This window comes from Dreissena polymorpha, chromosome 13 (assembly GCF_020536995.1).
Source record: "Dreissena polymorpha isolate Duluth1 chromosome 13, UMN_Dpol_1.0, whole genome shotgun sequence".
Classification (NCBI taxonomy): Eukaryota; Metazoa; Mollusca; class Bivalvia; order Myida; family Dreissenidae; genus Dreissena; species Dreissena polymorpha.
In genome coordinates this window covers 34,676,506-34,693,285 of record NC_068367.1, presented here as the reverse complement: position 1 = coordinate 34,693,285, position 16,780 = coordinate 34,676,506, and the positions used below count along the sequence as shown (strand labels likewise).

General features: G+C 38.8%; 2 protein-coding genes across 12 annotated transcripts in view; both read right to left on the bottom strand.

Annotated features, from left to right (window-relative positions):
* The window catches only part of LOC127856554 (mediator of RNA polymerase II transcription subunit 24-like), a 66,002-nt gene that overhangs the window by 34,903 nt on the left and 14,319 nt on the right, over window positions 1-16,780 (bottom strand). The window lies entirely within an intron of this gene.
* Window positions 568-16,780, bottom strand: part of LOC127856542 (mediator of RNA polymerase II transcription subunit 24-like) — a 225,511-nt gene continuing 209,298 nt past the window's right edge. For 6 of the 11 annotated variants that reach the window (XM_052392820.1, XM_052392819.1, XM_052392815.1 and 3 more), the window contains exons 18-24: window positions 9,677-9,780; window positions 8,129-8,256; window positions 7,214-7,460; window positions 6,377-6,502; window positions 4,441-4,515; window positions 3,229-3,371; window positions 568-2,593 (exon numbers count right to left, since the gene is read on the bottom strand). In XM_052392820.1, coding sequence (XP_052248780.1) covers window positions 2,456-2,593; window positions 3,229-3,371; window positions 4,441-4,515; window positions 6,377-6,502; window positions 7,214-7,460; window positions 8,129-8,256; window positions 9,677-9,780 — 961 coding nt within the window. In that variant the 3' untranslated portion in view covers window positions 568-2,455. The remainder of the gene's footprint in view (window positions 2,594-3,228; window positions 3,372-4,440; window positions 4,516-6,376; window positions 6,503-7,213; window positions 7,461-8,128; window positions 8,257-9,676; window positions 9,781-16,780) is intronic. The other 5 variants (XM_052392813.1, XM_052392816.1, XR_008038113.1 and 2 more) reach the window with 3 other exon arrangements.

The window sequence follows — 16,780 nt, the reverse complement described above, 5'->3', positions numbered from 1 at the left end:
TTGGACATAATTGAGGACATTTTAATACCACAATCACAGCTATATGCATCAAATAAAGTTTTAGTGTAATTTTATAAATTTTGTATTTGTAGCAAAGAATTTGATTAATGTTTCACTTAAACAAGAGCACCGCATAACGGGTGCCAACGCTCGGCTGCGAGTGCATTTTTTAATAAATGAAAGCTTGTCAGATTTTATTTTATTTTCTTTAAGAGGTCACAGTGACCTTGACCTAGTGACCCAAATATGGGTGTGGCATGTTAAACTCATCAAGGTGCAGCTACATATGAAGTTTCAAAGTTGTAGGTGGAAGCACTTTGATTTTAGAGCCAATGTTTAAAACCTTGACAAAATGTTAAGGTTTTAGCACGACGCGAACACGACACGACACGACACCCTGGCTATGACAATACCTCGGGTTTTCTCCGAAAACAGCAGAGCTTAAAATGAATTTATATAAGTTATTTTGCTTATAAATATAATTATGATTCATTTCATCATGAAATTCTCCATCTGAAGGATGCTCCCAGCTTTTCCACAAACAAACAACAACAACAACAACAACACTTTAGCAGTATAATCATTGGCCTTTAATCAATCATAAACACCAGTACGAGACTTTAGGACTTTCACATACAGACTGACTGTGAAAGCTTTTTTCCCTATTATTTCGAGAAACAGTACACAGTGCTTTTTCCAGTGGACCATTATAGTTTAATTCAGAGCGATATATTCTTGTTCACAGTTAAATGAATCATTTATGCTGGACTATATAGTCAACATTACTTTAATAACTTACACTTTTGTTGTACATTGTTTGGACAATTTTGTTGTTAACATTAAACATGAGGGCCTGAATCGCTCTATTGCTATAAACAGAGTCACTGTGACCTTGACCTTTTACCTAGTGACCTGAAAATCAATAGGGGTCATCAGCCAGTCATGATCAATGTACCTATGAAGTTTCATGATCCTAGGCCTAAGCATTCTTGAGTTAATATCTGGAAACCATTTTACTATTTCGAGTCACTGCGACCTTGACCTTTGACCCAGTGACCTGAAAATCAATAGGGTTTGAGTCCTCTTTAATATAAATACACTGAACAAGTTTGAAAAGAATCGGATGAAAACTGTGGACTTAATCAGATAAACAAGAAAAAGTAACCATTTTACTATTTCGAGTCACTGTGACCTTGACCTTTGACCTAGTGACCTATAAATAAAAAGGGGCCATCAGCCAGTCATGATCAATGCACCTATGAAGTTTCATGATCCTAGGCCTAAGCATTCTTGAGTTATCATCCGGAAACCATTTTACTATTTCGAGTCACTGTGACCTTGACCTTTGACCCAGTGACCTGAAAATCAATAGGGTTCGAGTCCTCATTAAAATAAAGACACTGAGCAACTTTGAAAAGAATCGGATGAAAATTGTGGACTTTATCCGATAAACAAGAAAAGTCTAACTCACACACAGACAGACAGACAGACAGAAACCAGGCCATCCCATAAGCTCTTCTGCCTTTGGCAGTAGAACTAAAAAAATGCATGGTGCATGAAATTGTGTGCTTTCCTAACTGATAAGCATATAAACTTTTAAGCACACAGTACAATGTCCTATACAGTGCAGAAAACACGCTTTTGTAAGTAAGACTACTTTATTTTCACTGTACAATTTACTTCTTAATTTGAAACACTGTTTTTCCATAGGCAAGACAATTTTATTGCCACATTTAATTTACCTGTACATATCAAGACACTGTGCTGTTTTATGTAGGAAAACTTTCTTTTCACTGTACAATTTCCAACACAATTTGAAACAATGTGCTTCTATACACAAGACTACTTTATGACAATAACACATTATCTACACAGCTCAAAAACTGTGCTTCAGTTAGTAAGACAACTTTATTGTCACAATGCAATTCTCTACAAAATATGATACATAACCGTAGGATGGAAAACTTAATTGTCACTTCACATTTTCCACACAATTGAAAGCCCTGTGCTTTTGTAGGAAGAATTACTGTTTGCACGAAGTACAATTTCCTACACAGTTCAAAGCACTGCAATTCTGTAAGTCGGACAACTTAATTGTCACTTTACCATTTCCTACACAGTTCAAAGCACTGTTATTCTGTAAGTCGGACAACTTAATTGTCACTTTACAGTTTTATACAAAGTTCAAAGCACTGTTATTCTGTAAGTAGGACAACTTAATTGTCACTTTACAATTTTATACACAGTTCAAAGCACTGTGCGTTTGTAAGGAGAATTACTGTTTACACAAAGTACAATTTCCTGCACAGTTCAAAGCACTGTACTTCTGTAATGTAAGCAGGACTACTTTTTTGCACACAGGGCAAGTCCCAAATCTTGTGATAAAGTAAGCAGGACTACTTTTTTGTTCGCAAAACAAATTGTTAAACTCTCTTCAACTCTCTCACACGTTCCGTCAGTAAGACTTTCTTCGAGCATTCTGACATACTGCCTTCACAGCTATCTTTCTGCCTGTCGAGTTTGAGATGTCACAAATCTGCAGCACCCTGGAGTTGTCAAACGCGGCCGGCATACACCTCATCATTTGGCTCAACTGAAAGACAATCACAACAGTTTGGTTGTCAGGATTTGAAACACAAATGATCCGCCTTCTCGGAAAACAGGGCTTAAGTTTATGCATGAGCATGTTCTTTTAAGTATCGTCCCAGATTTGTGCAGTCAAAACAGGCTATTCAAGGTCAGCACTTTCCGCTTTTATGTAATTATTTTAAAGAAGTGTCTTTTAAACTCAAATTCCAACTGGGCAGATAGTTTTGACTATCTTGCGCAGACTGCACAGGCTCATCAGGGACAACTCTTTACCACCATGCACAAAGCCAAGTTTTCTCAGAATGCGGCTCAAATCATAGAGATTATTTTTTAGCTTTTGATAGTCACCCTGGTTGAAATGGGTAGGTAATGATGATATGCAACAGCAGTTGAAGATACCAAAGTTTTAACCAGACATAACGGTTGTAGCTAGTTACCATGTGTTTGAGCCCTAGTTACCATGTTTGAGCCCTAGTTAACACTTGTGGGCCCTAGTTACCATGTTTGGACCATATTTACCATATTTGGGCCCTAGTTACCATGTTTGAACCCTAGTTACCACATGTGGGCCCTAGTTACCATGTTTGGACCATATTCACCATGTTTGGACCATATTTACTCTGTTTGGACCATATTTACCATGTTTGGAGGCATGAACTGCAGAATGTAGCGTGCGTGCTGGCCACAGTTAACAGCCTCATCCACCAGACTGACAATGAAGCTCGTCTTCTGGCTCACCTCCCCGTCATGAACAACAGCATTCATAAGTCGAAACAGGTTCACTGGAATAGGAGAAATAGGTTCACTAGAATAAGAGAAACAGGTTCACTGGAATAGGAGCCATAGGTTCACAGGAATAGGAGAAACAAGTTCAATGGAATAGGAGAAATGGGTTCATAGGAATAGGAGATATGGGTTCACTTAAATAGGGAACAGTCATATAATTATAGAGAACCACTGCATTCATCAGTCAAAACAGGTCCACTTAAATAGGGGAAACAGGTTCACTAAAATAGGGTACAGTTACAGCATGAAAATCAATCACTGTGTTTATTGGTCATTCACCAAAATAGTGAACGTTCTAAGCATGATGATGATCTAAAAAAAGGTTGTTGTGGCATAGTGCATATGGTGTCAGTCTAGCGACAAGGATGTCACGGGTTCTATAGCAACTGTGGAAGGGTTCTTCATATCCCCTCAACGTCACCAAGTACTGGTTCTACCCAGGACACATGCTCTAGAGCATTTCAATAAGCCTTCAGCTTTTTTTCTTCTCTTTTAAAAAACTTAAACAAGAGATGTGTTTATCCGAAACACAATGCCCCCTAGTGCGCCGCTTTGAAGCCATACATTTAACTTTTGACCTTGAAGGATGACCTTGACCTTTCACCACTCTAAATGTGCAGCTCCATGTGATACACATGCATGCCAAATAACAAGTTGCTATCTTCAATATTCAAAAAGTTATGACAAAACTTTAACTGAAAGTTAAAGTTTTAGGAAAGAAAAATACAATGATATTTGACCTTTGACCTTGAAGGATGACCTTGACTTTTCACCACTCAAAATGTGCAGCTCCGTGAGATACACATGCATGCCAAATATGAATTTGCTATCTTCAATATTGCAAAAGTTATCAAACTTTAACCAAGGTTAAAGTTTTGGGACACACACGATGAATGACAGACAGACAGGCCAAAAATAATATACCCTAGATCTTTCGATCCGAGGGCATACAAATATTCACTAGAATAGGGAACAAGCAAGAGCTGCAAGGTTTGCTGTTTAAAGGAACAGACAGGGTTTACTGTAATAGGGAACTTAAAGCCTTTCACAGATGGTAGTACATACGTAAAGCCTTATTGAGAGGGTCCTTGGAATCTATAACTGGAGCTGTATCACTCTCATCCTTGACATTGAGGAAATCTGAAAGAGATAAATCAACAGCTGTACTAAAATGAGCCACACTATGGTAAAACAGGGCTTAACGCATGAGCAGCATTAAGTGTCGTCCGAGATTAGCCTGCGCAGTCTCCCGAGGCTATTCAGAGAAGATAATTTCTGCCTAGACTGGATTTTCATTTAGAAGAGAATTCCTTTAAACATATGAGTCGCGTTCTGAGATAACTGGGCTTAATGCATGTGCGTAAAGTGTCATCCTAGATTAGCCTGTGCAGTCTGCACAGGCTAATCAGGGGCAACACTTTCTGCCTAAATTGGATTTTTGCTAAGAAGATACTTCATTCAAACGAAAATGTTATAAAAGCAGAAAGTGTTGTCCCTTATATAGCCTGTGCAGACTGCACAGGCTAATCTGGGATGACTCTTTACGCACATGCATTATGCCTGGTTTTCTCAGAGCCTGGTTCACATATAATGCAAACAAGAGATTGTCACTTCAGAAGCTTCATGTGATGTTATATAGCAAATGATAATAATAATGTAAAGAAATTCTTAGTTAAACAAGAGCTTGTCACAGAAGCACCAAATCCCCGCCGAAATGTGTTTGCTTGTGTGACAACATTTGTTTTAGAGAGTAGAATAATATTTGTAAAACATGGCACCTGAAAAGCTAAAATATTTACTATGAAATTAAATTAAAATAATAAAATTATAAATAAATAAAAAATAAATAAAACAAGAAACCGTCGGAGACGGGTAATGCTCCCCAAAGGTTTTTTTGTCAAAATATTGCACTAAATATTCAGATAAAAGGAAACGTCTTGAAGGCACAGTAGTTGGGGGGTCAAGAATATTTTTATAGAAAATTTCAAAGGGCCATAACTCTGTGAAAAATCATCCGACCAGAACCCGCTGATAATATGCACATCTCCTCTTGGTAGTGAAGCTTCCCATAAAGTTTCATTGAATTCCGGTCATTAGTTGCTGAGAAATAGCCCGGACAAAAATTGTGCACGGACGGACACACGGACAGACAGACGAAGCGGCGACTATATGCTCTCCCCAAAATAAATTTTGGGGTATAAAATAAAAATAAATAATAACAACAAAAATAAAGGAAGATAATTTAAAAACTACGGCCGAAAGAGTTATGGTTCATGTTCACTGCACTTCTAGTTGCCATCTGTTTATATTTCTAGTTTCAAATAAGTCCCTTCAGTAGATTTAGAGTTATGCTTCGGACAAAAATTTACTTTGAAATTAAATAAAGGGCAAAACCTAAGGTAGATAGAGTTATGGTTCCTAGTCACTGCACTTCTCCTGCTTGCCATCTGTGTATATTTTAAGTTTCAAGTAAATCCCTTCAGTAGATTTAGAGTTATGCTCCCGACGAAGTTTCGGACAGACGGACGAGACCAATTACTATATACCCTCCGATTGTTTTTTTGGCGGCGATAAAAAGGGCAGTTACTGAAGCAATTTTTAACATACCATTATGCACGTTGCACATGAACAACTTGGATCTATGAGAAAAAATTCATGCACGTTTGAAGGTTGTAGGCTTAAAAGTTGTTGAGGAATCAGTCAGACAAATTTGTGCCTCATGACAGAAGGACAAACAAAAATATTTTCAGAGATTACATCCCCACCCACCCTCTTCTTTTGATCAACACCCTGGAAGTGTTCTTTATATTCTTTATATCTCTCCCAAAGAAACCAAGTACTAGTTCTTCCCAGTTAATGGACTCAAGAGTGTTCAATTAAGCCTGAGCCTTTCAATGCCATTGAGCTTTTAAAAAAGGTTAAAACTAACCACCCCACCTATACTATGTAACCTCCAGTCAGAGGTAAAGCAATGAAACAGTAGTTCCACACAGATCCTCACCGAAGTTGAATCCCTCGGAGTCCAGGGTAATCTGCGGCTCCATCTTCATCCTCTTTGCCTGCATGTGCACCCCGTCAAGGTCATCCACGTCATCAAGGTCAAACTCATTCCGGGATCGCTTACGACCTTTGGAGAGAAAATGGATCACGCTTATGGTCTTTAGAGAGAATATTGATCACGCTTAAACCATTAGAGAAAATAAATCTATTACTTATGATCGTAAGAGATAAAATGAATCACGCTTATGACCTTCAGGGAGAAAATAAATCATTTTAGAAACGCTAACAACATATGTAGAGAAAATAAATCATTTAGCAATGCTAACAATGTAAAGGGAGAAAATACATGAAGAGAGAAAATAAATCATTACAAAACGATCACAATGCTAAGAGAGAAAATAAATCAATCAGCAAATATTCATAATTTGCAGGATTGTTTGGTCTTTTTCATCATTTTCACTGCCAAGGTTCATGTTTTTGTTATAAATACATAAAAAACACAGTCAATATATGACCTGACTGAGCCTGCAAAAAACCCTGAACATTCTTAATGTATAATGTATTGATGCACACCTTATCAATGTAAGTTAAGTTTACATTATCAAATGTACACAATACGCCAGTGTTCGACTCATATTTTAATTGTAATGGTCTACATAAACTTCGGGTAAAAACAAAAAAGCCCAATACATGTAGTCCATGGACCCTTAAATTTGTTTTGGGCCCCTGGATTTTTTCTAAGAAAACTCAAGGAGCCCAACAGTTTTTAAGGGCCCTTCATTTTTTTAGGAGCAATGAACAAGTTGGCACCAGTGTATGCATATTTTTGAATTTTTACCTCTACGCACATCCTTCTGTGTGGACCTGGCAGCCTGTGCGGCAGTGATAGTAAGGACGCAGAACTTTGCCAGCGTGTAACCTCGAGAGTCAGTAAGGGTCGTGTAGGACGCGGCTGACAGAAGCAGGCTGGGTATGGTGTGAAGGAGGAGGGACAGGGCCAGGTGTTCCATGTCCATGTGCATGATTGCGTAGGCTAGACTCAGGCTCTTCGTGATGTCGTCGATGCGATTGCTCTCCAGCATTTGCTACAAAATTGCAGCCTCGTTTTATAACTGATCTTAATGCATGTGTGTATAATGTTGTCCCAGATTCAAACAAGTTGTGTCCTAGAATTGATTTGACATAATTACATGTATGTATGCACACAGACAAAGAGTGAATTGCGCCAACATAAATATCTGCCTGTCCAGACTTAAATTGTGAAATAAGTGTTGTTTTTTTGCTAACAAATATTTTAAAATTTTAAAATTGAGAACAACACTGGTTTTAATACTATATTTAACAAGACCATTGCCAAGCAATATATGTCCCCTACCAGCTCCACCATTGTCAGATTTTTTTAATTTGTTGCCATAGCAACCAGATTTTTTTACGTAGGAACAAAATGAAATGACTGCATAATTTCCATATTGCCATCTATCCATGTTTCAAGTTTCATGAAAAAATATGAAGAACTTTTTAAGTTATAGCAGGATCCAGAAAAGTGTGACAGACAGTCAGACACACAGAGCACAAACCGTAAGTCCCCTCCGGTGAAACCGGTAGGGGACACTAATGATCAACTTCAAGAGCTGTATGGAAGATGAACTAAATGTTGAGATTTATTTAAAAAAATAATTTTTGTTTGAAACCTTTAATTGGGAATTATTAGGTGCCCTGAATTTGAACGCAGAAAAACACTGCCGTTACCTACCCGTACAAGTCGATCAACAAACCAGTCAGCACCACAAAGACTGTACAGGGCCTTCAGCGCGTGAAGTCTCTCCGTCTCAAGCCAGCCCTTGCTGAACACAGCCTTCAGGGTCTTAGCCATGACATCGGCTATAACAAACAGCAGTTGAGCCTTGTTCTGGGAAAACTGGGCTTAATGCAAAAACTGGGCTTAATGCACATCCGTAACGTGTATTCTTGTTAAGAAAATACTTCATTTCAACGAAAAATTCCATAAAAGCTGTAAGTGTCTTCCCTGATAAGCCTGTGCAGACGTCACAGGATAATCTGGGATGACACTTTACGCACATGCAGTAAATGCCACTTTACACACATGCAGTAAGCCCTGTTTTCACAGAGTGAGGCTAAATTGTTTTATCACATGCCATACCCTGTTTCCCATGTAATATTACAATTACATATATTTTTATCTTACACATGTGTAATATACTTTTAAGCGTTTTCATTGGCTTAGTTTTTTCGTTTATTGACCAATCGCATTTTGTTATTTTGCTGAAATGACATTGCAACGTCAAATGACAAAATGTAAACAACATTCGGGATTTATCATTATGTTTGCGTAAATATTTATTTAATTTGCTCATTTAAAAGCATGTGTTAAAAAAGATCTGACACTCGTTGTCATATCATACCATATTTTATTAAACTCGTCAAGGAAATTCAAAGGCTCGCTTACCGGTACTAACAAAATTCCTGAACTCGTTTAATAAAATATGGTATGAATTGACAACTCGTGCCAGATCCTATATTTATTTAATGTGACATGGCTTGAAAATATGTAGACTATAAAAGATCATGAAGTAAATCCAATATCGGAACATCTCAGGGGAGAAAAATCTCCAATCACTCTGACATTTTGCAAGCAAACTTTAAATAGTTACCCAAAGCAAAAGCCAAAACACTAAAAATCTACGTATATTTTGTACAATATTTCGAAAAAGAGAGTAAACACATAAAAAATCAATGTTCCTCATAGCAATAGTTAAAATTTCAATGCTAGATCGGGCCTGGTAACATAGATTTGGGGCGATACAAATCGCTCGTCTTTTTTTGTGACAATATATTCCATGTAAATTTCTGTCTACGATATCTGAATGTTTACGAGTTAACGCAAGATTGGCTTTGGGCAGCTTCGGAAACAGGACGTAGTTCTCATGAATATGTCTTTCTTCCGAAGCTGCTGATATCCAGTCTCGCGTTTGCTCGTAAAGGTTAAGATATCTTGGCGGGAAATAAACATTGAAAATATCGCCGCACAAAAGATAAAAACGAGCTTTTTGTATCGAATTAAATCTATGTTACCATACCACATCTAGCGTTGAAATTTTGCTATAAGGATCACTGAATTTTGATGGGTTAACTTTATTTTACAAAATATTTTGCGAAATATTCGTTGATTTTCAGTATTTATGTTATTTTAAGTAAATCTTTGTAAGATTATGGGATGAATGTACATCTTCTCATTGCAAGATTGTGGTTATTCATAAGATTGGATAGAATTACAAATCACCTGGCAAGCTGTTTGCAGGCACATACTGTGGGATGGGACGCCTACTGGCAGGGGGCAGTATATCGTGGATCATTTTCTGAACAATTGGCTGCATTAGATAGGATCTGAAATGAATCATCCTCTAAACAATTGGTTGCATCAGATAGGATCTGAAATGGATCATTTTCTGAACAATTGGCTGCATTAGATAGGATCTGAAATGAATCATTTTCTGAACAATTGGCTGCTTTAGATAGGATCTGAAATGGGTCATTTTCTGAACAATGGGTTGCATCAGATAGGATCTGAAATGAATCATTCTTTAAATCATTGGTTGCATCAGAAAGGATCTGAAATGGATCATTTTCTGAACGATTGGCTGCATTAGATAGGATCTGAAATAGCCCATTTTCTGAACAATTGATTTAATAGAATAGGATCTAAAATAAATCATTCTCTGAACAATTGGTTGCATCAGATAAGATCTGAAATGGCACATTTTATGAACAATTGATATAATAGAATAGGATCTGAAATGAATCATGCTCTGAACAATTGGTTGCATCAGATAGGATCTGCAATGGATCATTTTCTGAACAATTGGCTGAATCGGATAGGATCTGAAATGGACCAGTTTCTGAACAAATGCTGCATTAGATAGGATCTAACATGGATTATTTTCTGAACAATTCATTTAATAGAATAAGATCTGAAATGGACCGTTTTTAACAATTGATTAAATAGAATAGGATCTTAAATTGATCATTTCTGAACAATGGGCTGCATTAAATAGGATATGGAATGACAATTATATAACCTATTGATTGAATATAATCTGAAATGGACCATTTTCTGAACAATCAGCTATATCAAATAGGATCTGAAAAGGATTTCTGAACAATTGATTGTACAGAATAGGATCTCAGATGGATATTTTTTTAAACAATTGGCTGAAAAAAATATGATCGAAAATGGCATCATATTATCTGAAAAATCAACAAAATCCATTAGGATCTGAAATGGACCATTTTCAGAATTATAAATAATCTAAAATGGATCATTTTCCCAAATATTTGCAGCATAAGATAAGCTCTAAATGAATCATTTTCTAAACAATTAGATATACATCATAGGATCTGAAGCTTACTTGACTCAGAATTGAAGACTACATAAAAGAGGATATGTTACCCAAATAGTTTTCTGCACAAAAGACTTGATCTTAAATTTTTTAAACAATAAATACATTCCTATACAGTAACATATTTTCACTTAAAATGCCATATGGTTCAGTTCATGTCTTGACTCATTAATATAAATCACAAAGGGATTCATGACCCGTGTAAAGCCAAAATGAATATTATGCCATATATGCCGTCTGTTCAGGACCAATCCTATTGCTTATGAGACCACGGACCATGCTTGACTTCAATGCAGGCAACCCAAATGGCATAAGACTCATTTTCCCTCAATGCGTCTCACAAAGAGAATTGGGTCAGTATTCACCAACCCGTTCTTAGAGTTAATAATCAAGAACAGACTCAAAACCAGTATTTGAGTATTTGCAAACTTCCACTGGTGATTATGTCAGTAACAAAATGTGCTTAACGTAGAATGATGTATTTATCGGTGGTTCAAAGTTCGACTCAAAATTGCAGCAATTCTTGAAATAATACAATTTAACAAGTATCCTTCACTCTAAATCTTAAGCCTAATAATTGTTAGGTGACAACAAACCCCATGGATGGCACTATTCTGGTGAACATAAAGCTTAAAACAAATTTTTTTAAATAAAATTCATTTTAATTATTAAATACTTACCTGTTATCGTATGCTTATACTTTCCAAGGGGAAATAACTCATCCGGAATTTTAACTGGGAATCCGCCACCTCAATACCGTAATACAGGCCAGGTTAAACATAGTGCAATGCAACCTAGCCAAAAATCGGTAACCAACCCTCAATATTCTTTCAATATATATACAAAAATATTAATCGAATAGCGGGGTGGGAGGTGGGACTTACCGATAACAGGTAAGTATTTAATAATTAAAATGAATTTTATTTAAAAAAATTTGTTTTAATGTCATAAATACTGACCTGTTATCGTATGCTGATTTTGCAGCTGCGGTGGGAAGGTTCGTATATATTTTCCCAACACAGTAGAACCCATAAACAGGGTTATCAGCTAATGATATCAAGTAATCTTCGTTAAAACGGTATTAATTATGACTTCTCGGACAGAGTAATATGTCTATGTCGTAAAGAAGACACTACCGTTAGTGAAACCACAACAAGCCCAAACGTATACAAATTGTATTGTTGGCACTTCAGAAAACGAAGATAAAAAGATGACAAGGTGGTCGGATTCCTCCAGTAAACAGCTTAGAGCACGTCAAAAAGTGGGGTGTGATTAATATATGCCCACAAAACAGACAGAGCTCTTAATTCATGCGGTCAGATCCTAAAAAGGAATGAATCCTTAGATAGGATAAGATTAACTTTCCTTAGTCGAGGTCTAACCCCGAGAAATAGAAGCCGCAGACACATCTCCCCCCCCCCCCCTTTTTTGGGGAAATGAAGAATGTCTTTGAGAACCTCGAATGGACTTCTGACTAACACTGCTGAGATAGAACTTCAAAGCCCTGATTGCCCAAAGAAGTTTATCCTCATCTTCATGACTACCAGTTTAAGAAAACTTGGAAACTTGAAGGTAGAAGCCATATAGAGGACTTGATATTAAGCAAGGAATCCTGGCTGACACAACAAAGTGAAAAACGACAATAGATCCAACTGGAATTGGTCGTATTCAACAGAAAAAGCATGAATTTCACTTCTCCGTATGGTAAAAGCCATAATAAGAAGGAAAACCGTCTTAAAATATATTGGAACTGTTAATAAGCCTGATGAAAAAGGTTCATAGGGAGCTCATTAAGCATCCCAACATGTTACACAAGTCAAAACCGCTTAAGAAGGTAAAGGAACGAAAAACATAGTGTTGACGTTCCATAGTTTGGATCAGTTCCAAAATAGGTAAGACAGCACAGAGTTGCGATGACTTACACAAAACAAGGTATACGAAAGCATAATCTCTATCCTTTGATGAAGAAAAGAACAAATTTCTTATCATCAAGAAAAAGATGAGAAAAAAACTCTATGTATCTAGCAGAGTGATTAAGGTAATAACTATGCTCTCAATACCCAGTAAAAAATGAATTTCCATAGAACCTTTATACAGTTCTGATGGAATTATCCTTGCACAAGTAACAAGGATTGAAACTTTAACAGAAAAACGTTCTTCTGTAGAGATAACTAAAAGTTATTAATGGCCAGACATGAAGTGGCACATGTTTGGATCAGTAAAAATATGTCTCAGTGAGATATGATATTTGACCTGTGAAGAAGTTTCCTGAAAATAATTGTACAGGAGACTTAAAAGGTCGTAGAACCATAATCCCATGGTTCATTAAGTATATTTCATGAAATAATGGCAAAAACTCAGTTATTGCAAAAACTCACCAAGAAGGCAAGATATTCCAGTTTATGTCAATGGACGAATGTATAACAATCGCACACCCTGCTGGATCGATTCCTGTGAACTGCATTGTTGACGTTGTTCAGCATACCGGTATACACTGCGATATACGATCGCATAACGCTAATAACTAGCGTTTGATGATAAACAACATTCTTTGATATACTATGTACACCATGCAACTCGTCTGCAACTTCACTGCCGCGCATGCGCAATTACATTATTGAACCCAACGGAAAAATAATTCGAAAGAAAGAACTGCAGGACAAAAGGTCCAACAGGGCGTTGAGACGAACTGGTATGAGAAAGACGATAGAGAAAATTTGTTGTTCTTGCAAAGAACGAATAAGTTCCTGATTTCCAGTTACAAGGAGTGATAATATGATCACCTCCGTGTCTGTAAGTAAACCACGACCGATGTGTGATAGTTGAAACCATCACAAAGGAATCGTGAAAATGTGTTGTAAATGAAAAACAGCTAAAAAGAATTTTCGCTTTTCAAGATGTAGATGTGCAGGTGATATTCGTTAGGATACCACATAATTGAGATAATCAAGATACGTTGTTCTATATGATCGTCCATAACCTTATCTGCTCACATCTGTATAAGATGTAAGGAAGGTTGTGGTAGAATAAACTATATTCTTGCCAAGATAATCTTCTAGTCTAGACACCACTGAATAGTGGTAAATAATGACAAAAAGATGGAAATCTGTGTCATTAAATAATCCCGAGATTAATACAATTATCTTAAAAATAAAGCTGAAACGGACGTAAGAAAAGACGTCTCAGCAGAAGGACCGGTGACCGGACCGGTAAATACCGACCGGTGACCGGAACCATTTGTCAAGGATGGGTGGGCAAAGAAACCACGGCAAGCCGAACTTTCCCACTCCAAACACACTTGAAAATTGGTAGAATAGGACAGTGTTTAACACTTATAAGTTTATGACCTATCTACAGAATATAGCCTCTTCTTGAACCAATAACAGGCGCCTTTAAAATCCTGGATAATACAGGTCGCGAAGTCATCGATTTGCGAAGTACGGAAATATGATTGATAGTGGTACCTCCGGAATCGGAGGTGTGATGGCAGAAAAAGGTGAAAACCCTAGGGGTAACCTTAAGCGGGTCCACGCTTGCCGGTAGAATGCATGGAAGTCTTAAATTCTGACTTGATTAATCCATTTACTTCAAGACTTCTAACCTGGACGAATTCCGAAAGGAATACGACCAGTTATAGGAAGACGGCCTGTTATGGCCCGAAGTGTAATAGAAGAATAACTTTAAGATGAGGTCCCTCCAGATCCTAGGATCTAAGATCTGAGTTCAATAGGTCCTAAGCCATCTACAAGACTGTAGCCGCTATGCGGTCAATCTGATAGGCAATCCTATGTATCAGAACTCTTGTTGATTCCAGTAGCTTGAAAATATGCACTGCCGTAGGAGCAATAGAAAAGCAGAAGTCGATACAAATGTCGTCTTGCTAATCCTGCTAGCGTCATTAATGTGTCCCAACTGTTCCGTGACACTGACTGCAAAGTCTGTAGCCGACAGGTCAAGGCGGTTTAAAACAATTCATCCTTCGGGTCTCGAACATAAATTAATAGAGGTCAAATAGTAATGTTCGACCTCAATGCTAGTCTCCGAGCCCACTTCAGCCGATCTATCAGCAAGACCAGTAGTCTGCATGTAGCCGGTTGAGATAGAAGTACAAATAACAGATATAGCATGATTTGGTAACCGTCGCCAGTAGAACATCAGTATTGAAAAACACAAAAAGTCATGTAGATTGTTGAATCCATAAAATATAGTATTCAATACAATCATAGCCAGGGGTATACAACTATGTAATGTAGACGATACCCGTGATACTAAAAATTGACCGATGAAAACACAGTGGAATACCGGTAATTGGTAAGTGGTGACCGAACCGGACCGGTCAATGACCGGTAACTGTAGCCCGGTGAACGGACCAGTCATAATATGACCGGTGACGTTACCAGTTAAAGACCGAAAAATGGTGGAATCCATATGGTCTGTTATCAATGTCAAGCACTGCTCGGAAAAGAAGATCATGCCAAAAAAATCCAAACCGATGGCGATGAGACATCACTTATTCTGACCGGTGATCAGTGATCGGTGATATGACCGATGAATGGTGACCGATGTCCGGTGATCGGGACCGGTATAATATAACTGCGTCAGAATGGAAATATCTGGTGCAGAAGAATGACCATCCACGAAGTCATCTGATAATGTTAACCGGAAAACAACGGTAGATTATCAGTATTAATAGGCATAAGTGTCCTTGTAGTCGTAGTGGAGAAAAGAACAGCTTATCCCGAAGCCTGAATGTTAAACGAACTAGTGTTCGTATACAACTACGGCTCGGTGACTGCAACATGTGTGGATGCCATGAGCAGAACCATCACACGTGGAATGGAGACATGACATTCCTAAAGGAATAAAATGGAGAACGTCGATATGACCAGTAGGTTCATTAACGCCTACGTGAGAAGTGGCGACATCCATATAACTTCGATGCCGAAATATTGTTCGGCTACGCAGGAAATATTGTCTTCTACAATATTGTCTCCGTGAGCATTGACATGATCGCTTACGAGCGTATCAACGCCGAGAACTGCTCAATGAAGGAGAGGTATGTTCGATAAATATCCAGTGGTGCTCAATGCAGTCCGCTGATGTCTACGTGAAGGTTGACGACGTCCTCGTTTCCTGCGATGTCGAGATCTGGATCGGCCGAGATGTGGATCGGCTGCGATGAGACCGAGATCTTCTAGAATAACGTCTCCGTGAGTGACGACGTGATCGCTTACGAGAGCCGCGACGATGAGAACTGCTCGACGAAGAAGAGCGTGTCCGATGTCTAATCCTTGATGAAGACGATGTATTCAACGAAGAATAGGAGAATAATTCAATGAAGAAGACCGAGTTCTTCTTCTTGACCGGTGACTGGTGTTATCGGTGGCAGGCCTAACTGATGACTGTTGACCGGTGACCGGAGCGGTGATCAATGACCGGACCGGTGACCGGACCCGACCGTTGACATGACCGGACCGGTGACATGACCGGACCGGTGACATGACCGGTGACCGGACCGGACCGGTGACATGACCGGTGACCGGACCGGACCGGTGACCGGACCGGACCGGTGATCAATGACCGGACCGGTGACCGGACCGGACCGGTGACATGACCGGTGACCGGACCGGTGACATGACCGGTGACCGGACCGGACCGGTGACCGGACCGGTGATCAATGACCGGACCGGTGACCGGACCGGTGACATGACCGGTGACCGGACCGGACCGGTGACCGGACCGGACCGGTGACCGGACCGGTGATCAATGACCGGACCGGACCGGTGACATGACCGGTGACCGGACCGGCCGGTCAGACGTCGATCAATGGTCCGTGATCAACGTCCCCGGTGACGTACCGGTCATATCATGACCAGTGTTGTCACCGGATAATGACCGTATGGCGGATGCCAAATGGTCCGGCATTGGTCGATGTCCTTGACCAATGCCATCGGGCAAAGACCGGCTGACGGGTGTCGCCATATGGT